A 24,032-nucleotide genomic window follows, 5' to 3' on the forward strand; every position below is an offset into this window, starting at 1 on the left:
CTGACTGCACTGGAATAAATAAAACTGCCACTAAGCTGCCACAGTGTCTTCCAAATTCCCCAACTGCCTAGTTCTACCAAAGGGTCTGACTTCCCTGGGGAATTCGCAATTAGGAAGTTTCCGCGTCCTGTGACTCAATGAGAGTGAACAATAGGTAGTGAACTAATCAATGAATGGGGGGGTCAACTTCCAATTCAAATAACATGTAAGTATAACAATAAAGACTAAGATGAAGAAGAAGATCAGGACAAAGGGATGCTGTGAGCTATCCACAAACTAGAATGAGTTTCAGGGTCGTTTGAGTACCCAAGTTATTTGAAATAAATGTAATCTGAAATGTCCTCAAATTATTTTTAGTTAAATTATCTAATGAGCCAAGTCCTTATCTTCCTGAGTATATTTCTAAACTCTATTTTTCCAGCTCTCTTGCATCTAAGTAGGCATGTAACTAGCACTTGCCAGTGGAATGTGGGCAAAAGTGATACAGCCTATTTCCAAACTTGACCCTGCAAGATTTTTCATATTCTCTTTTATCTGCTGACTGGGTGCAAAGGATGCAGTGGAAGATTCATGATGCTGAGAGATAGCAGAGCCACACAATGGAAGAGGCCTGGGTCTCTGAATGACTTGTGTGTGGAAGAGATCTCCCTTACCTATCTGCATTGGACTGTGAGGTAAGAAATTAGCTTTTATTCTGTTAAGCCACTCAAACTTTAGGCAGTCTCTCTCTCTGTCTCTCTCATACACACACACACACACATACATATACATACATACATATATATATATAGATATAGATATAACATAAAAAACCCAAACTATGAAAATCTGATAATTGATTTGACCAAATCTATGGAAAGAAGCAACTGTTTGATACCTACAAGTGGACTTTTAGCATTAAGTTCAAACACAATGCAACACTCTTAGCTTAGCTTTTCTCAAACCGGTCCCTATCAAAACAGGGCTCATCTGCAACTCAATTAGTTTGAGATGCTGTTAAACAATGAACAGGTTTCTTTGCTTTAGGACACCTCAGAGCTGTCAGTGTTTTAATACCCATTGTGAACCTGTATAAAGGGACTAAAGAAGGTAGCATTTCCTAAACTTATTTAGCCAATAAATAACCAATAAATTTAAAATCTACTTCTCCTTTCCACCACAGCAACCTTCTCATTTCCATACCTACTGCTACCTCCCAGAGCAAGGTTCTGTATAGTACATTCTGGGAAATTTTGCTTTACTATAATTTATAACATAGGGTGTGTTAATCAGCACTAACCAGTTCTAGGTATCCCAAAGCAAGTATAATTTTCTTATTAAGGGAAGGTTTTTTTTTTTTTAAAGAAGGCCAACATGTATTAATACTATCAGAACCACACAAGAAATTTTCACTGCTTAAGTGGACCAAGTTCTGTAAGAAAGTTATTTTTACTTAAATTGTGGCTTAAATGAAGGCAAACATGAATGGGAAATTTCTGTTCTGTGACTTCCAATTTGCAGTCAATGAAGCCTGTCATATTCAATGATGAAATTCACTCTTCTGTTTTAAAGGGAAGATATCAAGTCTATGAAATTTGGTTACGTCAAGTATAAAATGTGTGTGTGAATACAGTCTACTGTGTAACATTTCATTTGATTTTCTTTCTTCTATATTCATTCTTAAGGCATAATGTTTTAAAACAACGTGTAAAACAATAAAAAGTAGGCCCTTGGCATCTATGGGATTCAATCACCTGGGAATTGAAAATGTTGGAAAAAAATTGTGTTTGAATGGAATATGCACTGATGTTTTCCTTGTCATTATTCCCTACATAATACTTTATAACAACTATTTATGTAGTATTGACATTGTTTTAGGTATTTAAGTGATCTAGGGATGCTTTAAAGCACAGGAGGGTACATGCCTACGTTCTATGCAAATACTATGCCAATTGACATAAGGGACTTGACCGTCCATGGGTCCCAGGGGTCCTGGGACCAGCCCCAGCAGGGATGACTCTAATCACAGTGAAAGTCAATGGGTTCATCTAACAGAAATATAGTTCACTAAATTAGGGTTGTGCTCTACTCTTTCTAAAAACTCACATACTATTTGTATGCATTATATATAATCGATAAATACAAATATATACAATATACAATTGATATATACAATATTGGTGTACATTGATAAATACAAAATATATACTGTATATATAAAATATACATAATTGATAAATACAAATATATATATTTCCCTCTCATTTCCATGGCTTGCTAAGCTATATTGCATTTGTACTACACATATTCTTCCTTCCTTCCTATCTCCCTCTCTCTTTTTTCCTTTCTCTTTCCCTTTCCCTTCCATGGCTTGTACTTTTAAGGAACTTATATTCTTTTTTAATACACTTTTTGTTAATATATAGAGATCAGATTTCATAATTCATAGATATGATTCCAAGAATATAATGATACTTTCCTCTCTCCTTCCCTCCTCCTTCCTTTCTTTCCTTTTCATTTTTTTTTTTTTGCGATATCATACTTCCAATTTACTTTATAATCACAGGCACAGTGCTCCTCTAAACAAAGAGCCCTACAAGTATTTCAGTCATGACTAGTGAATGGCTGATCTCCCGTATTTCTCAAAGACTTCAAGAACAGAAAAAGTATTATGATGGACATCCGGGAATTCATGTAAAATAAAAAGATAAATAGTCAATTTACCGAAAAAAAGATGAAAAAGCAGACTTACATCTAGTAGTGTATGAAGATGCTGATCCTGGAAAACACTGTGTAGAAAATCTAGGTCTTTTTCACTGCAGTCTGTAAGTGCATGAATCTCTTCCAGGCTGTCCAGCACCTGTGAGACTGCTCCTAAGCAGGGGACAAAGAGAAAACAGCCGGTACAGAAGTCAGTGCCAAACTCACCTTTGTGACCTAAATCTTACACTTAAGAATAGTGACCTGCCATCAGAACTTGAAAGGCTAATGTCTTCACTGAAAGATAAACTGAACTGAATTTCACATCATTTAAGGACAGAGTATTTTCAGAATTTATGTTTCTAACAATATACTTGTGTGCTGTTCATTAAAAAAAAAAAAAGCTTGAAGCTTGTATTGTTTGAATGAAGGAAACTCATCAACTGTAACTGAGCTATTAGAAGATTTGGATGCATCAGGAGAGTATGAATTCAGAACCCCAAGATGCTTTGAAACATTACAGAAACAACACAGTGGACCTTTTTACACAATTGCATTCCATCAAGCGCTGAAAGGACAGCCAGCTGCAGAACTGGGGACAAACCTTCGAGAACCTTTAAGAAGCTCCTGCTTCTAAAAAAATTAGCTTAGGATTTTTAAGGCTCAAACTTGAGTTAACAGCAATCTCAGTCCACCCCTCTTTGTCTTTACATACAAAGAGACCCCAAGTCATTCTCATTCTGTAGGGGCCATCTTATTCAGAAGACAAAGAGTAGGTATGCTGATTAACACCTCCAAATACCATGCTGCATTTAAAGGCAAATTGTTTTTGTAGGATAACACATCTGGAAGTATTGTCATTTCCTTTAAATTTCCTCCTAACCCAGGAACCCAGCAGATACCAGCAGGGAAAGATACATATGGAGGAGCAACAAAGTAATGCACAGAGCCTTAAAGAAATGATCAGTCTAATTTATCCTGCAGACAATGTACTTATATATACTCCATAGAAAAAGAACACGAGGCTGGGCTATGGGACATGTGTATTCACCAGAGAAATTCAGAGAGTAAGTGCCTCACCACACATACGAGTTTTTGGATCATGTCTTCTCAACCAGGGGCAATTCTGCTCTCCAAAGGGACATTTCTTAATGCCTGGAGATCTCTTTGTGTGTTACGACAGCAGTAGGAGGAGAACAGGAATGTTGCTAAGTATCCTACAATGCCCAGGACAGTACCCCTACAACAAATTAACTGGCCCCAAATGTCAGCGGTGTTGAGGTTGAGAAACCCTCTTTCAGATAAAGATAAATTTCTGTTGGAACTCTATGTGGTGTCCAACGCTTCTTGTTTTAGAACTCATCCACTCTCATGCACTTATTGGTAAGAATATAAATCAGTACCCCTTTACCAGAAAGCAATCTGGGAACATATATCAAAGAGCCTTAAAAATGCTCATGCACTTTGATTCAGTAACTCCATTTACAAAACCAACCTTAAGGAAAAACAAGGGACAAAGATTTATATATAAGAATAGCTATCATACAAAATAGAAAACAAATTTAGTAATTAAAGGAAGATTCCAAAAATTATAGAACATCTATGTAATGGAATATGTAGCCAAATGTTCAGTTGTTTTTTGAAGAATTTTAAAGATACAGGGAAGTCATTTATGATATAAAATTCAAGAAAGCAGAATGCAAAACCACATAAACTTATATTCCCCAAAACATAATGTATATACACAAACTTAGGAAAAAAACAGAATGAAATACACCAAAAGACAACAGTAGTTATCTTTATTTTTCTCTTTATACTTCATTCTGTTCTTGTCCATATGTTCCAAGTTTTCTATAATAGCCAAAAAAAAACCCTATACAAATTGCTGACTTTTGCAGCACTATTTAATTATGTTAAAGATTTGGGGCTTAAGCCACAAATCATGTGGCTATCCACATGGACATTACTGTGGTTATTTTTAAAATTTTTTTTATTTTGAGATAATTGTAGATTTACATGCAGTTGTTAAAAAAAAAAACACACAGTGATCTCATGTACCTCTTCACGAGTTTCCTCCAATAGTAACACCTTGCAAAACTGTAGTGCAATATCGCAACCAGGACACTGATGCTGATACAGTCAAGCTATAGAACGTTCCATTCCACTGCCCCTTTTATAGCCACACCCATTTCCCTCCCACCCTTCCACCGTTTGTTAGCTCATGTGACCTGCACAAGGAGTATCACCAGACACTCCATGGGTTACTTAGTGTGTACTTGCTTAGTTTTTTTTGGAGCTATAAGGTCCTTAAGGGGAGTTTATATTTATAACATTCACAAAGTATTATATAGTGAGTATTTAAGGAAACATCATGATAACAGCAGCTCTGATTCTTGAATGTTTATTATATGCCAGGCACAACCTCAGGACAACACAGTAAAGTAGAGACATTATCCTCCCTTTCTAGATAGGGAACTGAGGTTCTGAGGGGTTGAGGAAGGTCACAGCCAGTAAGTGGTAGAGTTAGGACTCAATCCTGGATATGTTTGGCTCCAAAATCTATGCTCTGCCTAACATACAACACTAATTGGCTGTGCTGGGGAGACGTATAGGAAGCCTTCAACAAGAGCTATGTGTGATTTATGCATGGATTTGAAGATTGGGAAAGCACTTAAGCAGTGCCTTGTTGGATCAAACAATAACCAAAATGCTTATCAATTGTTTCTGTGTCCTTGCCGGGTGCTAGGCAGGGGCTTCAGAGAAAAGAGTGACAGAATCTGTGGCCTCAAGGAGTGGGATCTCAAGCTGGTGTGTCCAGCAGGCATACCACACCTTGAAGTAAATAATAGGGAGCTGGGGTGACCTCAGAAAGGTGGTGGATGAGCAGGGATTCACCACCTGCACATAGTTAACAATCCGTGCTGATGGTCCAAGTGGATACTTTGCTGGGAAGCACAAAGGCATCTCTCAACCTGCAACTCCAGGAAGCAAGACTCACAATCTCAACAGGTCTCTAAACTGACTTATATGCCCAAATGCAATTAACTCGGTGGGCTCTCAATCATGAAAAGAAGTGTTTTGTTAGGTGTGTTGAAGCTGTATATTTCGAGCTCTGAAAAGTGCTCTTAATTTTAAGTTTCTGTAATATTAGGGAAGAAAATCATAGTTTTCATTCCATCTCCCCACTTGGCCTAACCTCAAGATCTTTCTTTACCCATGATCATTTTAACATCTTCACTTTATACTAATGTTCTAGTTCCATTGTTTCTCTGAATACAACCAGCAGAACCTCAGAGTACATGCTTGGTCTGATCAACATGTATAGTTAATACCTGTACTTCAGTACCAAGCCTGCCTAAATGTCCTGTAGTTTTAAAATTCATTATAAAATACAGATGGACACCAAGACATTTTGGGGGCTTTTCTATTGCTCTTTGTTTCAGCTTTTATACATTGAGGCAGTAGTGATACTTAATACAATGCAACACACACACAAATACATGCTATTAAGCTGTGACTAGTATTCACCGTGTAAACTGACACTGTCATATGTAAAAGAACTATTCACTTTTCCCAAAGATGGCAAAGGATATTTTCCCTGCAAAACCTCTGAATACACTTGTAACTACCCTGAAAAGAAGTCAATCAATAAACAGTCCATGAGTTCACCTCAGAGGGTAGTTCATATAACGGCAGGACTGTAGGCATTCTATTCATGTTTGTATTTGCGGCAGCACTTTGCAGAGTGCTTTATAGAAAAAGACACTTAATTACAATGATTTTTTTTTCCTGGGAAGGTTCTAGAGAACTGAAAATAAGTGATGAGATTGAAAGCCTTAATCAGAAAAGTTTCTTTCATCTTACAGCATGATGTTTCCTCAAAGTCCTAAGGAAAATTAATTGAATATTTATATCTGTATAGAAGTTCATAATTTCCAGAGTGCTTTTACACTCACTGTCTTATGTGACTCCATAATAATACTGTCGAGCAGGCAAGTGCTTTTCTATTTGACAAGTTGGAAGCTCAGTGTGGTTAAAAGGACCTGTCCAAGAGACAGAGGCAGTGAGGAGAGTGAACCCTGGACCCCAGGTCTCTAACTCCCAGTCGGGTGCTCCTCCTACCACAGATGGGATCCTCTGAAATAGGTTTTACCCTCAGTAAAGTACTGGAATAATTTGCCTTCAGTAAAGAGCTGATGCTCAATTTCTACTCTCTTTGATCTCAATTTCACTTATTCTATAAAGGTGAATTCTAGCCCTTGGCTCAAACTTGCACATTGATGAGTGTACTAGAAGCAATCATGCTCTGCCTTCGGAATAGGTTTTTCCTTTCTGCATAACTCATCTGGTAATCAAGTTTGTATCTAAAAATCAGGTTGATAATCATACCTTTTCACTTTCAATACTTCTGCTTTTTCAAAGAATCTCACTGATACATGTAGTTTTTTTTTTTTTTTGCTATTATGAAATAACAGCCAAAAAACAGTATAAATGTCAACTGTTTTAAAAATGTTTTCTAAGTCTACTTCTTTAAAGAGGAATATGCTTTTAAGGCCAAGAAAAGCTTTGGATCTAGAACAGTTTCATCGCAAGAGAGGAAAAGTCTCATAAAAAAGTTGACCGTGTAAAAATAACCCAAAAGGAGGACAAAAAAATAAACAGTAGAATGTTTACACTAAAAAGTTCTCCGTGTTAAAGTACACTGAGTCTTTAAGTTTTCCCTTCTACATTTTACTATGAAAAATTGCAAAAACATAGAAAGCTTTAAAGAATTGTACCTACTGCCTAGAATTGTACCTACTGTATAAACAATTATACAGTTTGCTGTATTTGCATTATCATATGCGTATCCATCTATCTGTTCATCAATTTCCCTAATTTTTAATCACTCAAACTTAATGGCAGAGTAGCTAGCATCAGTATACTTCACCCCTGTACACCTCAGTAAAGAAATTTTAAGATTTCATTCTCTCTCTAGGGTAAAACTTACATGGCGATACATAAAACTTAAGTGTATCACTGGATGAGTTTTGATACAACCCTAAAGTTATTTCAATAAAGATTTGTATGAATTATAGGTGTAACTATGAAAACCAGTATTACTGAGCAAATTCAGCATCTGGCTCTAGTCTAGCTTCTCCTGAAAAGTAGATATAATAACTTATTTCCTATTATATTAGTGATCCATCAACACAGCACTATATCACTACATATGCATTCTTATCACCTGCTCAATCAAAGCCCATCCTCACAAGCAGGATATTTTAAAAATAGTTTGCTCCCTAAAGTTTACTTTATTAAGTTACAATTCACCAATTTCACTGCCTTTTGTCATCACTCCAAAAAAGTTCTCTCTTGTCCCTTCGCAGTCAGTCTCTTTCCAGCTTCCTTCTCTCCTGCTCAACAGCTTTTATTCCCACTGCTCAAAGCAAATTCTGGTTATCAATTAACTTACAAGCAATAGTGAATTCTATAATGCAAATTGTATTTGAGACTTAAGTATCTGTGATATATCCAATTCAAGTTATGAAAACTTACATGTGGGGATAAATGTTTTAGATTCTTTATGTATAGAACTATGGTACAGACCTCTCATAATTTATTAAAGGAAGCAAACTCCGCAGAATACAGACACTATGATTCTGCCATTATGCTTATTAAATTAGTCTGTCTCCAGGGGTGGGTGCTGTCATGCAGCAGGTTGGGCTGGTGCATGGAACACCCATACACCATATCCAAGTGCTTGGTTTGAGCCTCGCTACTCTTCACTTCCAATTCAGCTTCCTGCTAATACACCTGGGAGGCAATGGATGATGGCCCAAGTACTTGAGTTCCTGCCAAATGGGAGAACTGGATGGGATTCTTTGCTCTTGCACTGTGTCTGGTTCAGCTCCAGCTGTTAGGGGCATTTGGGGAGTAAACCAGCAGATGGAAGATTTCTCTCTCTTCTCTCTCCCTCTTCCTCCTTCCCTGTTACTCTGCCTTTAAATAAATAAATAAATCTTTAAAAAAGAAAAAAATAAGATAGTCTGTCTCCAAATAGCTATGCCTTTGAGCATAATGTTCTGCCATTAGGTATCCATTTATCTCCTTATAATCAGGGAAAGTGCTATTGATACTTCCAAGATGCTTGTTCTCAAATGATATGACAAATCTGCTGATTTGAGAGAGAAGGGAGAGAGAGAGAGAGAGACTGAGAGAGCAGAGCTCAACCTAGATGGGAAGGGTTTTACATTTTAATAGGTGGGTACAGTGGTGGGAAGCCTCTAAGATGTTTCCTGCACCCTAGTATTCACATCCTTGTGTAATCATTTGCCTCCCTCAGAGTGTGAACCGAACCTAATGATTCATTTCTAATGAACAGAAGAGGGCACAAGGGATAGGTCACTTCTGAGATTAGGCAACGAAGACTGAGTCTTCTGCTGGGCACTGGCTCACTTTCGCCCTCTTCTTGGTCACTTGTGCTGGGAAGCAAGCTGCCATGCTGGAAAGAGCCCTCTGCAGTCCTGACAAACGTGTGAATGAGCTGGGAAGAGGATCTCCCTGCAGAGATCCTGAGTCAGGCACCCAGCTGAGCCAGAGTGCTACTTCCCACCCACAGAATCAGCAAAGTGATAAATGCTGCTCTGCAACCATAACCAGTGTGCTGTGAGATTCTGGTATTAAATTAGCTGCAATTTGAGATACAAATAACTAATGCTAGAAAATATGACAATGAATTCAATCACTAGCCTCCAGATTTTCTAATTTATCTTTGGCTCTTATACTAGTATACATTCCTTCCAGTAGATAACCACATTGAAGTGAAGGTTTATTTTAGTTTTCTCATTGGAATTTCTATGGAGATAATGGTAGATTTGCATGCATTTGTTACAAATAATATAGAGGTATCCTTTGTATGGTGCACTTGGCTCGGGTTCTCTGCATCATTATAACCAGAATGCTTACACAGATACAATTCACCCATCTCATTCAGACCATCTCAGTTTTACTTGTATTCATTTGCGTGTGTGTTGTGCACATTTCTTACATTTTAATGATCTCACATACTCAAATTATACCCCTTTGTAATTAAAATCTGGCCATTATAGTATTCCTTATAAACGTCCTTTCTGATGGCAAAGTTGTTAAGACACATCATTTCACAGCTCCATATTAATAAACTGAAAATGGATTCTGTAACAGAAAGTAATAAAGATCAATTAAGGCTATGTAATTGTCAAAGGAAAATTCACTTACCCTGACAGTTTTCTTGAAAGCAAACTATAAAACAAAATGTTACCCTTTTCCCAGAAGTAATGTATTCGTGTTTGAAATTCAGCTGTGAAATAACATTAAATACTGCTGAAATTTTAACACTGCCTCTTTCTCCTCTAACCAAAGTAATAAATTAATATTATTGGTTTAACAGTGCCTCAGGAAATTAATATAACCAAGTTTTTATTTTATGATCAGGCAGTGTTAAAATCCACACTTAGACATCTAAACACAAACAGCCAAGGAAGAAGTCAAGCTGATTATGAACCATGCAAAGCCAAACACTTTTGCATAAAAGATAAACCTGAGAGGAAAACAAAGGGATACCTACTTTCTGCTGCTAGAAGTCCTAGTAGGAAGGCAGCATATGGACAAACAACAAACAGTATGAATTTAGAGCAAGCAGGTTATCAAGCAACGGTTGGGCCCCTGAGATGGGCCACAAGAAGCATAGTCCCCCAGCTGACCCCGAAGTGAGTCCTAGTGTTCCATGAGCACAATCACTGGGACTGCTCAGGATTTCAGACAACAAACACTGGGTTCGATTCTGACTTCTTTGATTTGAAACGAGAACAGAATATTTCCATGTTGTATTATTAAGTAACAAAGCAACAATATACTGTTGATCCTAAGATTAAACTCAACGAATTCTAGCACATGCATGAAAATATCCTTTAAAGAAAAAGTATCTTAACATTGTTAAAAAACATAAATATGCTTGTCTTTTCTTTAGATAATAAATCAAGAAACTGATTCATTTTTAAATTGTTCTTTCAAATATTCATATTTTCCTAAATGCATATGATATTACTCTTTAATTAGAATCCTTTAATTAAATTTGATTACTTAATTTATAGAAACAATAAGCTGTATTTGTGAGTGGGCAACTTTACCACTCTTCTTCAGACTTTGTTTTTTTTTTTTAAAGATTTATTTATTTATTTGAGAGGCAGAGACACAGAGAGAGAGAGGGAGAGAGGTCTTCCATCTGCTGGTTTAGTCCCCAGATGGCCACAATGATCAGAACTGTGCTGATTGAAGCCAGGAGCTTCTTCCAGGTCTCCCACGTGGGTGCAGGGGCCCAAGGACTTGGGCCATCTTCCACTGCTTTCCCAGGCCATAGCAGAGAGCTGGATTGGAAGTGGAGCAGCTGGGACTCAATCCAAGCCCATATGGGATGCCGGCCTGCAGGCGGTGGCTTTACCCACTACACTACGGCACCGGTCCCTGGGATTGTAAAGATCAGTAAAATTTTAAGAAAAATTTTTGGAACCAAATTGGGATTGTAAATTTTAACTTTTGCCAATTAAAGGCATTAAAAAACTTTACCCTCCTATTATTATAATTTCATATAAAGAATAGAAAAGGTATTATGTAAAGATGGAAAACACACACAGTCCATCACAAGAAAGGACAGTTGGTGACCTCACACTACGTGTTCTTTCTTTGTCTCTGTCTCTCTCTACTCCTTTCCTTCTCTGTTCCCTTACAGCTGCATCGTACAAGCAAGCACATGTTCTCTTATTTTTCTCTTCTTGTCATGGGCTTAAACAACCTTTCAGGTAATGATGAAAAGTACTTGGTGTTCTGTATTATAAAACAAACTCATACAAATTGAAATGGAAAGACACTGGAAGGGATAACTTTGGGAACATAAATGATGCAGAACTTAAGTACTAGTATAAACAGAGAAGAATTTAGGGTTGAAAATTATGAAAATATTTAAAAATAAAAATGAAATGAAAACATAAGTGCTTTGATTTATGAAAGCATAAAGCTCTATATGAGTCCAGATAAAATATATTATCAGCTTACTGCAACAAATCATACAACCATTACTATTGGATGAGGAAAAGGATAATTGCTGGTAGATAGGTATGTAATAAGACTGATAATAAAAGTAGAATGCTTCCTTTTAAGTGGCTTAGTATTAGAAATTAATTTTAGGAATATATGAATAAAAATTCCTGATGGCTAGATGAAATTTAGGAATTTAGGAAAATGTAAGGATTTTCCTCAAAAATTTCCTTTGTTTTGACATTTAAATATATAAAAATTTCTCTTCATTTAGGGAAGGTAATTAGTATTAGATATGCACATAGTATTTTAGTTTTCAGTTTGTAATACCCCACAGTACCATTTAAAAATGCTTATGATAGTCATTTAGCATTTCAAATGAAGGTAGGAATTATGTAGAAGATCCAGGAATTTAAAAACAAAAGAAACAAAAAAATGGAGTGTGAATGCGAGAAAGGGAAGGCAAGAAAGTTTGCCAAATTGTAAACCACTCATTTTAAGGCCTGCAGGCTACCTGCAAAATGGTATGAGACATTGCTTGTTTAATAATCAACTATTATAATCAGGAACTATTTCAACCAAATCATTTAAAGATTGTACTGAAAAATAGAAAAGAATTGGGTAACAAAGATGTATTTAATAGAAAATATGCACATCTATACGTATAGATAACTCTTGTTTGTAAAACAGAGGTGGGGAATGTCAGGCCTGGTCCTGTTAAGGCAACTGCAGGTGGGACTCAAAATTCAATCAATCTATAGCAGGCTGACTTTTAAGTTGATCATTTTGTTTGATAATTTTGTATGGCTCACAAATGCTGTTTAAGTATCCAAAAGGCCCTTGGCAGAAAAATGGTTCCCCACCGCCGTGGGCCTAAAGGATCAATCTGACTCTTGTCAGAAAGAAGCACTTAGGAAAGAGCTTATTAATTCCTTGCTAGGCTGAGGTAAACATTAAGGGACAACAAGATTGGGTCTCTGAAGTCATCTCTAAGGACTATAGTGCTCTCTAGGCCCATTTCTAAAGATGAAAATGGTAGCTGAAATCGTGACCTAAAATCCCTGAGAGATCTATCCTAAATTAATTCTAACTATGGGACTGTCTCATGTAGTTACACCATGACATACTAACCATTACTGGATCTACTCTCGAAATCCAGTCAACTGTAATCTGAGTGTGAAGAGAGAAGACAGAAGTTCTGGCGAACAGAAAAAGTGCAGAGAATTACATGAATGGAAAGAAAAAAGACAACATGGAACAGGAGCCTTGGGGAAAGGGACCTTGCCTATCAATACAATGGTGTCCTTGCCTATCATGTGGTAAGGCCTCTGGATAATTACCAAGTCAACACAAGAGGAAACAGAGAGGATTTCTCCTCAAAAAGTCTCTTCTGTGAGATTCCGATTTCTGAAGGGTTTTGGAAATTACCTTCACTCAAAAGAGGAAGATTCACATCCAGGTTGGTAAAAATCAAAATGAGGAACTAGATACCTGCGGGAGTGGGAAACCTGATGCTCTCATTTTGCATGAGGAATAGGCACGTAGGGATTGGTAAAAAATTCGGTGTTTGTATATGTGTGCCTCTGTGACTGTGCACATATGTGGATAAACAGGAAGGAAGAAGTATAAACACTGAAAGACATCTGTGGGTAAAGCAAGGATGAAGCATCAGCACATTCCTTCTTCCTGTATTGCTAGTTGTGGGACCGACACCTAACTCAGGCTTTATGAAGGGCCCTGAGCCTGGATTCCAGTGTGAATATTTGAATATTGAAGAAGTCAGACCAAGAATGTGGAAATCAAATCAGCAGCACAAAGTCAACCACATGACTGATCTGAGGCCAGAGGACATGTGACTCAGGAGTTTAGTAAATAAATATATAAATAAAATGTAAAAACTCAAATACACATACACACACATGCATCTACATACATACAGAAACGGATCCTATGGATTTCTAGTAAATGGTTCTTAAATACCTCATTGGTGAGATGAAAATCTGAGCATTTTATAAAATGACTTTGTGAGCCCTAGCATGTTTTTTTCAGGAATACCTATATACAGTTCATCACAACAGGTTAATGCTTCTATGTTCTTCAACCTTGAATCCTTGAATACTTACGTATTCTGTGTTACAGACTTTATATACAGAGAAGAACTTAATAATTGTTTCAAGAGATAACTCCCAAGACAGCTTCACACTGAAAGATCCAACTCAAAGCAGTGCTGTCTTGAAGTCTGATGTAATACAGTTGACATGGGGAAAAAGCTTACCCAAGAAGGTTTTGTTGAGGAAGAAGGTAATCAGAAAGATCCAAAATGCCTGACTACAATGTTGGATTGGAGGAAGTGCAGTGTTGGGTCTGGAGTGTAGAAAGGGGAAGAAGTATTACTGAGGTAAAAAGAAAAAAGTGAAATGTTGGTTTTGCAGAGTAGGAGAAAGCAACTTCGGTATTAAAACAAAAAGGAACAAGACACATGTAAACAGGATTTGGTTGCTGACAAACTTCCTTAGAGGATTTGACTAAGTTCATAGAAAAAGTGTGTTCACAAATGAAGAGACAGGATGTAGATGCCAAACGATTCACGTGGAGGTGAATGAATAAATGATCCCATTACCTGAGGAGGTAGGGTCTTCGGAGAAATCTGGCAACTCTTCAGGGGGATCCCCATAGAATGAATTGAACTTGTGACTTGACACAGCGGCTAGTACTGCACCCTAAAGACAAGAGATGAAAAAGTGTATTATCTAACACATAAACATTAAAATGTTAATTAACAGATACTTCAGGATTATTCAGAAAGTCAAGTACTCATGCAAGAGATAATGGCTAGAAGAGAGAAAGCTTTTAAAATAATTTTCAACTTTCAATTCCTTTGAATAAATTCCATTTGCATATACCAGAATAATACTGTTGAGAGTTGCAAAAGCATATGAAAGCACTTAAATCTTGAACTTAAACATACATCACACAATGCACTATTTTGTAGTCATTATACAGTGATACTTCAGAAGGATATTTAATGAAAGAGAAAGATGTTACATTAAAAAGGTTTTAAAACAATGTATAGCATGATCTCATTATACCCTGATAATACAGATACTGTAAAGAATGAACAAATACCAGAATGTTAATACTATTCATTTTCTCTGGGTGGCATGATCACAAGTTACTTTTCTTTTTTCACCCTTCCTTTTTGTTTTTTAATGACTATGAGTGTCTCTTGCACAATCATTTTCAATCAGGCTACATATCAGAATTAACCACATGTGACTCTTTCAAGCTCTGATTCCTAGTTGAGAGTTACAGCCATATTGAGTGGGTGACATCCCTCAGGGCCACTGAGTGGGACAGGTTGGGAGTTACTGTTTCAGGAGCAGGGAGAACAGTAAAACTTCTGGGTTTGTTCCCCAGCTCTGCGACTTCCCAGCTACAGGACGCTACTCGAGTGAATAACCTCTCTAGGCTTGCTTTTTTTTTTCCTCTATGGTTTCTTATCTGTAATCTGTTTCTAATCTGTAATCTTCATGTTAAAACCAACATACAAAATAAAACACAAGAAAAACCCAACGTGTATTTTACCTCATAGGAATGTCAAAAGTCATAATGTATGTGGACATGCTTTCAAATGATAAAGCATTTTGTAAATGCAAATCATTACTAACACTAACACAGAGGTGGAACATGAGCACAGTTTTTTGCTGGTCTATGTAGAAGTGTGCTTTTAGAGCATTTAAATGTCAAATCACTTAAATATGTATTTTAGATAGTGAGCTCTTAGAATTATCCTGAAAGGAAAGATCTCTTCTGTTGAGGCATTTGTTAATAAAAGCATGGAAATATTAATAGAGCACATTTCCACAAAGTTCACTCTCTTGGGAGTCACGTAGTAGTTTCTTTCTATAAACTGAAAAACAGACTGTTGAAAGACAGAGAAGTGATCTTGATGCTACCAACCCAGGCAACAGTATAGATTTCCAAAAGTCCAGGGCTAATGCACAGAGATTCTTATGAGGAATTACAGCTACCACATTAAAAAAAACTCAGTACTGAATATTGAGTTCTTCTTTCTATAGAAATTTATTTCACTTTATATATCTTACATGTTCCCTGAAAGCTGGGTGGGAATGGAATTTTTATATAACACATAATTTTTCCCACACTGAAACCAGAGTTTTAGAGATGTTTTAATTTTGATATCCAAATGAATTTCAACCAAGTTTCTTAATATGTTAGTTTAACATTTCAAAGCTTGTTCTCACCACTACTGTAGTAAAAGATCCATAAATACTTATTCAATTAGGAAAACACTATTTTGTGACCGGTGCTGTGGCGTAGCCACTGCCTGCAGTGCTGGCATCCCATATGGGCGCCAGTTTGAGTCTTGGCCTCTTCACTTCTGCTCCAGCTCTCTGTTATGGCCTGGGAAAGCAGCAGATGATGGCCCTAGTCCTTGGGCCCTTGCACCCACGTGGGAGACCTGGAAGAAGCTCCTGGCTCCTGGCTTTAGATCAGCACAGCTCCTGCCGTTGTGGCCATCTGCGGAGTGAAGCAGTGGATGGAAGACCTCTCTCTCTCTCTCTCTCCCCACCACCCCATCTGCGGAGTGAAGCAGCGGATGGAAGACCTCTCCCTCTCCCTCTCTCTCAGTAGCTCTTTCAAATAAATACATCTTTTAAAAAATTCTATTTAAGAAGTCCCTGAGACACTTTTTTTTCCCAAAAAACAATAGCAGTAACTTATCGGTCTTAGGGGCAGTAGCTTTGTTTGTTTAGTGCTCTAAATTTAGTAACCACATGCAGTTCAAATATTCAATAGAGATATGTAAAACAGCAAAAAATGATTCTGAAATAGTTCATAGATTCCTAGAATTTTATTACAGTTTGAGAATCAACCTTAAAGATGACTCATTCTAAGAGATTCATTTTGTAGATGAACAAATTGAAGCTCAGAGGGGCTTATTAGCATCTGCTTAAGGGTGCTGTCAACTTAGAGACACAATCAAGAGTAGACAGAACTGAGGTCCATTTACTACTCGGAAATCCAAAAATTTCTACTACATCCTGGGCAAAAATTTTTTTAAGAAAATATTTATTTCTTTATTTGAAAGGCATAGCTACATGCAGAGAGGAAGAGATAGACATCTTTCATTAGCTGGTTTACTCCCCAAATGCCCTCAACAGCTAGGTCTTGGTGAGGCCTGAAGCCAGGTGCCAGGAACTCCATCTGGATCTCCCACCAAGGGTAGCAGGAACCCAAGTAATTGAGCCATCATCATCTGCGGCTTTCCAGGTACATTAGCAGGGAGCTGGATTGGAAGTGGTGGCAGGACTTGATCCCAGGCACTCTGATATGGGATGTATGTCAGGTGACAGACTGATATGCTGTGCCACATTTGCAATTTTTTTTTTTTCTGTGAAGGCCCAGACAATAAATATTTTAGGTTTTGGAAGCCATATGATTTCTTTTGTAATTACTTAATCTGCCATTTTAGTCACAGATGATATGCAAATAAATGTACATTGCTGTGTTTCAATAAAACTTTATATAAAAACAAGCAGAAGTTGGATATGGCCTTCAGGTTGTAATTTGCCAACCTCTGTCCTATACTATCACAACTGAAGGGCTTGTGAGAACAACAACATAAAATCATATCGCATACAAGCAGTTCTTCAACTTCTGTGGTTTATTAAACCCTTGACAAAGAAGTCTTCCATCTGAAGGTATATTTCAGTATGTTTTAAGAGTAAAAATAATTTAAAGTTAAGAAGACTATTCACAATCCATTAAGAAAAATAACATTGAAGTTATAATTGTGTATTATTAACATTCCTACTTTCTCCAGTTATTCATAGTTCAGGAACAGAAGAGATCAATCAGTAAGTCAGAGAAGCATGTAAGCTATATTTTTGCAATTTGCAAAATCAATAAAGGAAAATTTTAGAAAATTACCAGAAATCTCCCTTGCTTTCTGTATATACAGAGAATAAATGTGTTTTCTATTCTCAACTCAATCACATGGTTTCAATTCATTATTTTCTAGTCTTGTTGCAATAATGCTACCCAATTACAGAATACGGTGTCTATTTATAGAGAATTTCTCTGACATACTTCACTGCAGGGAAATCTGCTTTCTAGGGTAGAAATAATTCATGAAGCAAAGGGATGACTTGTGGAACAGATTCTCTTCTGATAAATCGACAAACTCAGATACCCAGACTCTCCTTTGCTCAGTAACTCCCTTCAGGAAGTGACACTCGGGGTTGGGGTACAGATATACTCCCTTAGATGACCCATACCCACTGAGCACAGATTTCCCACACTGCCTAGATCACATAGTCTGTCCCATGCATCCTAATACTCAATTTGAGCAAACAGGATCCTTGTACCTAGTCCTGTGTTCAGGATTATGTAGTTTACTGGAGGAAGTGTTGTTTCTAGATGGTTTCTTTTTTACTTTAGAAATTACCATTTTAGAGCTTAGTATGAATTAAAGGATGAAAACCTTCAAATACGTGAAATGTCTGGCAATCAAAAAGAGAAAAGAAAATTTCCATCATCATTCACAGAGATAAGAGAAAATAACTAAAGGAGAATAAGAAGTATGTAATAATAATTCATATCACATGTGGGGTTCCTTAAACTTTAACTACAGTTTCAAAGATAATCTGAAAATGATCTTAATGCTTTCTATTTATTCAAATAATTTTAGGGATTCATTGCTTCCTGTAGTCTGCTGAAGAGGCTAAATACCAAAATAAATGTATGAGTATGAAAAGAACAATTTCTGACTATTGAGCACTGATACTATTATAACCAATAATGAGTAATTATTGACATTTCAGCAGAGCTAATCAAGTGAGTAATATTTTATATTCTGGCAGTAGAAAAAAAAATCTAAGACTTTCAAAATGACGAAAAGGTTTAACAATGCCAATAATAAAGTCACTACCTAAACCATATAATATTATTTCTGGCAATGGAAAACTGAAGCCCTTGCCCTGTCCAACAGCTGGTAAATTAAATTATGATTTGGACATATAATGGGATATTATACAACCATTAAGTTTGTGTTTTAAAATAACGACTCTCAATAAGGTAGGTGCATCAGAATGATCCAGGGAGTTTCTCAAACTGCACACCCCTCTAACCTTCCATACGTATCTAGGGCGGAGGGAGGCAGGGTGGTCCCCTGATTGAGTGGTACAGTGATACACTGTTACTGATGGCAACCTGTCAAATCTTGTACCTGTGCTGAAGTGCAAGCTGGTATGTAGGAATATTTTGTCATAAGGTATAAAAAGGTAGCTTTTTTGAAACTACCATGAAATAAAAATTAACCATTTTACATGTATAATCAAGTAATTTTACAGTGGTATTTAATTGAAAAGGCTAGTCTTTCTCCATTGACTTACTTCAGCACTTTTGTCAAAAATCAATTGACCATAATAGTCTTAAAATGAATTAAGAAACAATTCCATTCACAATAGCATAAAAAGTAGCATTCTTAAGAATAAATTTAACAAATGAACTATAGGAGTCATAAACTAACATTGCTGAGAAAAATTAAAGATCTAAATAAAGAGATATTTAATGTTCATGGGCCAGAAGACTCAACATTGTTGAGATGACAATTCTTCTCAAACTGATCTACAGATTTAATACAATTCCTAACAAGGCTTTAGCAGCAACTGACAAACTGATTCTAAAATTTACATGGAAATGTACCAAAACAATCTTGAAATACAGGACAAAGTTGGAGGTCTGTATTTTCCAATTTCAACAACTATCAGAAAATTACAGTTATTAGGACACTGTGGTGCCGGTACAGGGGTAGATATGTAGTTCAGTGGAACAGAATGGAGAGTTCAGGAATAAACCTCTATATTTTTAGTCAACTGATTTTTGACAAAAGTGTTGATGCCAGATTGGAGAAATAGTAGCCTTTTCCACAAATGGTGCTGGGATAGGTGGATATTCATGTGCAAAAAGAGACTTTATTTTCTACATGAGAACACTGAGGCACAGAGAGCTGAAATAATTTGGTCAAGGTTACACAGTTAAGGTCAGAACCAGGATTCATCGAGGGCAATATAGCACCAGAGCTCACTTTTTCTTATCATGCTATACTCCTCCTCTTTCTTTTGGCCATTGACAACAAACACTTCCCTCCTTGGATGAAGTAACAAAAGGAATGTTTGATTGACTTCAGTGAACTTCCCCTTTAATCACTTCCAAGCTGCTGTCTGGTAGCTGAGGAGCTTAAAAACAGTGCCTGGGTAGTGTTCCTCTGTGAGCTGCGTGCTGGGTTCTGAAAGCCAAGGAAGTTGTCATCTCCATTCTAGAAGCTTACAGGAGATGCAGAATGAGAATTAGTTCCTTGAGGATGGCAGGGACTATGTTTTAACTGGTTGCTGAGCTACTTATAGGACTATAGCCTTACCAGAAGCTGAAAAAAAACATTCAATAATGACCCTGCTGATGTTCCTAATTCTAGTTGTTTGGCGGGTCTTAAAACTTTAAATAGCCATGCAAAGGGATGTGGTAAATCCACATGACCCCTCTCTGCTTGGCTCTGCTTGGCCCTGTCCAAATGAATCTTAGTCACTACTTTGGCTATTTTAGGCCCAAGTCTGGTTTTGTGGCACTGGGAGAAGTACAGTGTGTGTTTTGGGATGGGGCAAGTCTGAGCACTCTGGTGTAATGTCTGAACTTGGGCAATGAAAGGTTCAAGCCCACACTATGTAGTATCACCTGAGGCCAATGCAGAATTACAGTTAAAAAGATTTAGGGAAGAGGTGAGAAAGAAGTCTAATTAATAGTTTGGAGAGGGATCACATTTCAGTTAATTTTCAACACTTAAGAATAACTGTGTGATAATTACAGAATTAAACCAGTCATATTAAGTAGAACAGATAAAAAAAAACTACTAAGAGGGATAATGTATTAAGTTGTTCATTAACAGTCAGGGCTATGCTGATCAAGCCACCGTTTCCCATAGTTGAACATGGGAGTGGGAATGGGAGAGGGAAGGGATGTATAATTTGGGACATGCTCAGGCTGACTTGCCCCAAGTGGTGGAGTTGGAAGCATACCAGGGGATTCCAATTCAATCCCATCGAGGTGGCATGTACCAATGCCATCTCACTGTTCCAGGTGATCAGTTTCAGTTCACAGTTGGTCATGGTGGAGGGACTGGGAGTCAAAGGGAGCACATAGATAAGTCTAGTACCTGCTAACGCTAACCAATGGAGTAAATAAAGGGGAGAGTGATCCAACATGGGAAGTGAGATACTCAGCAGACTCATAGAATGGCAGATGTCCTAAATAGCACTCTGGCCTCAGAATCAGCCCTAAAGGCATTCGGAGCTGGCTGAAAAGCTCATGAGAGTATTTCAGGCATGGAAAGCCAAGACACTCTGGCAAAAGATCTCTGCGAGTGAGATCCCAGTGGAAAGAACAGGTCTTCAAAGAAGGAGGTACCTTTCTCTGAAGGGAGGAGAGAACCTCTACTTTGACTATGACCTTGTCTAAACAAGATAAGAGTCGGAGAACTCAGAGGGCTTCCATAGCCTTGGAAACTCATGACTGGAGCATAGGGAGATTACTGATGCCATAGACAGGAGTGTCAATTGGTAAAGTCAACAACAGGAGTCACTGTGCACTTACTCCTCATGTAGGATCTCTATCCTTAATGTGCTGTACATTGAGATTTAATGCTATAACGAGTACTCAAACAATATATTTCACTTTGTGTTTCTATGGGGGTGCAAACTGTTGAAAACCTTACTTAATGCATACTAAACTGATCCTCTGTAAAAAAAAAAAAAAAAAAAGAAATTATCAATTCCCAACTTGACTCTCACTGGGATTAAACATGACAATAGGTCTGCTCTGATTTCATCATCATTTAAAAAAAATCATCTATTATTTTTCACTTTATGTTTCTGTGTGGGAGCAAACTGTTGAAATCCATACTTGATGTATACTAAGCTGATCTTCTGTATATTAAGATAATCGAAAATGAATCTTGATGTGAATGGAAGGGGAGAGGGAGTGGGAAAGGGAAGGGTTGTGGGTGGGAAGGACGGTATGGGGGGGAAGCCATTGTAATCCATAAGTCGTACTTTGGAAATTTATATTCATTAAATAAAAGTTAAAAAAAAAAAAAAGAAAAAAAAAAAAGAAAGGCAAGATCAACTTTACCAGAAACTGTTACATTTTGATATGGCAGCAATGGTGTTGTTAGAACTCTGATCTAGTAAACTTGTGGAAACATCATGATATTTTCCAGTATTGTAAATATTTATTACTTTTTTAATTTTTTTAAAAATGATATGCTGATATTATAAATTTAAAAATAAATCTTAATAAAAGTATTTGGTTTATACAAGGTAAAAAAAAATAGTTTGGAGAGGAAACCAACTTCAAAAACAGCTGATCAAATTTCACTTTGGATGATGATAACATTTTTTTTTCTTTTGTTGGCTACACTGGCTCACGTGGACATCAAGGCACAGGAATCAAAATCTTGGGAAAATTCTTTGGGTCCTGTCTTAAGAATGGTATTTCATTAATAATTATTTTCGCCAAGGGTTTTTAAAGCAATAGAGAATGAGCTAGTTTGAATGATTACCTGTAAAAGGAATGAAAAGAAAGGCTTAAATGGGAACAATCATCACTGATTACGATGTGTTAAAATTTCCCTTATTCTATAGTAGTGCTGTCCTACAGAACTTTCTGCAGTGACGGAAATGTTCTCTATCTGTGCTGTCCGACATGGCAGCCAGTTGCCACCTGAGGTGGTTGGGAACTTGAAATGTACTAGTGTGACTGGGGAGCTGACCTTTCACCTTTGTCTAATTTTAATTAATTTAATTTAAATAGCTGCATGTGGCTAGTAGATAGCACATTGGGCAGTTCAACTCTACAGTTTCTCCCAAATTCACACAAATGTTCTTACAAATCTAGAGTTGCATACAATCAGTCATAAACTCCATGAGTTGAATAATGAAATAATAATAGTGACATATCTGGAAATACTTAAGAAAAGTTTTATAGTAGGCAAGAGGTATGTGACTAAGGAGGACTACTATCCAGTCAACCACTTAGAGGGCAGAGTTAACATTTTCAGTATCAAAAGTAAGTCAAACAGAAATTGATTCGAAGACATTAATAGTTTCCTCTGTCACCCTGGGCCAGTGTAGGGACAGTGGGATAATGTCATCCTGTAGCATTTTCTCCCAGTGCTGGAAACACTCATCTATTTTATGTTGTGTCTTTCTCAGAACCTTTTGAAGTCAATCGGACTCTCTCATATGTGATGATAACCATTTTGCTTTTTAGGAGAGTAACAGTGGTAACAAGGACAAAGACACATAGGAAAACTAAACAAAAGAAGGTATGAAAAATGATCTGAAACTATTTTTAGCAGATCAAGGCAATGGGGGATTTTATTTACTATTTTGTGATAACTACTTGTTCAATACTAGTTCCAATTCTAATACAGTATTATACCATTGAACGTAACTCATTTTCTGTCAAAATATTCAAGTTTGAGAAAACATGGCCTAGATTCATACTCAATAACAATGTAACTATATCCCTGCTATGCATTTTAAAGACAAAAGAAATTTAAAATGTAATTTATTATACATGTATCATTTATTTTTGAGATTCATAGGGATATATTAGTTTAAATGATTTTAAGAAGCCAAATCTTACTGAAAGGGTGGCAATTTTGGAAATGAGAATTTAAGCATAACAAAAAACAATGGCCAACACTAGACTATATTTATGGGTACCAAATGAGAATAAAAACATTGTCATCACGTGTATCTAGTGTTTTGTTAATTTCTTTAATTTACCTTTAGTTTCCTCCTGGCATTGAACTTCCTCAGTTGCTCTACTGTTTCTGGCAGATGAATCTTGTAGGCATAACGATCCCGCTCCTATAAAAGAGAAAAGATACTGGCTGTACATAACCATTTAAAAAAGCAAAGAAGTGTATTTTCTCCATGCGTGATCCTCTTCAATCCCTGGTGCATGATCATTCTGCTTGACCTTGCCTAGTAGAAGAGCATTACTTTATGGAAATTTATTATAATTTTAAGAAAGTATAATTTTGAAAATGTTCTTTCTTAGTCTGAGCCTGCATTTAGCTTATTTAGGCTAGCTCTGTATTCTTTGGCAACACAGAACAAATATATTACCTTTTCCATATAATAACCCCTCAATCATGAAGAGGAGAATCATGCTTTTATGAAATCCATTCTCTGAGATAATGTCTGCAGTTG

The 24,032-nt window shown here is 36.9% G+C and overlaps 1 protein-coding gene across 1 annotated transcript in view; it reads right to left on the bottom strand.

Annotated features, from left to right (window-relative positions):
- CASK (calcium/calmodulin dependent serine protein kinase) overlaps window positions 1–24,032 on the bottom strand; it is a 368,265-nt gene that overhangs the window by 78,188 nt on the left and 266,045 nt on the right. Inside the window, 3 exon segments of the mRNA XM_070067495.1 lie at window positions 2,732–2,853; window positions 14,354–14,453; window positions 23,604–23,684. Of these exon segments, the coding sequence (XP_069923596.1) occupies window positions 2,732–2,853; window positions 14,354–14,453; window positions 23,604–23,684 (303 nt within the window).

This window comes from Oryctolagus cuniculus, chromosome X, assembly GCF_964237555.1.
Source record: "Oryctolagus cuniculus chromosome X, mOryCun1.1, whole genome shotgun sequence".
Classification (NCBI taxonomy): Eukaryota; Metazoa; Chordata; class Mammalia; order Lagomorpha; family Leporidae; genus Oryctolagus; species Oryctolagus cuniculus.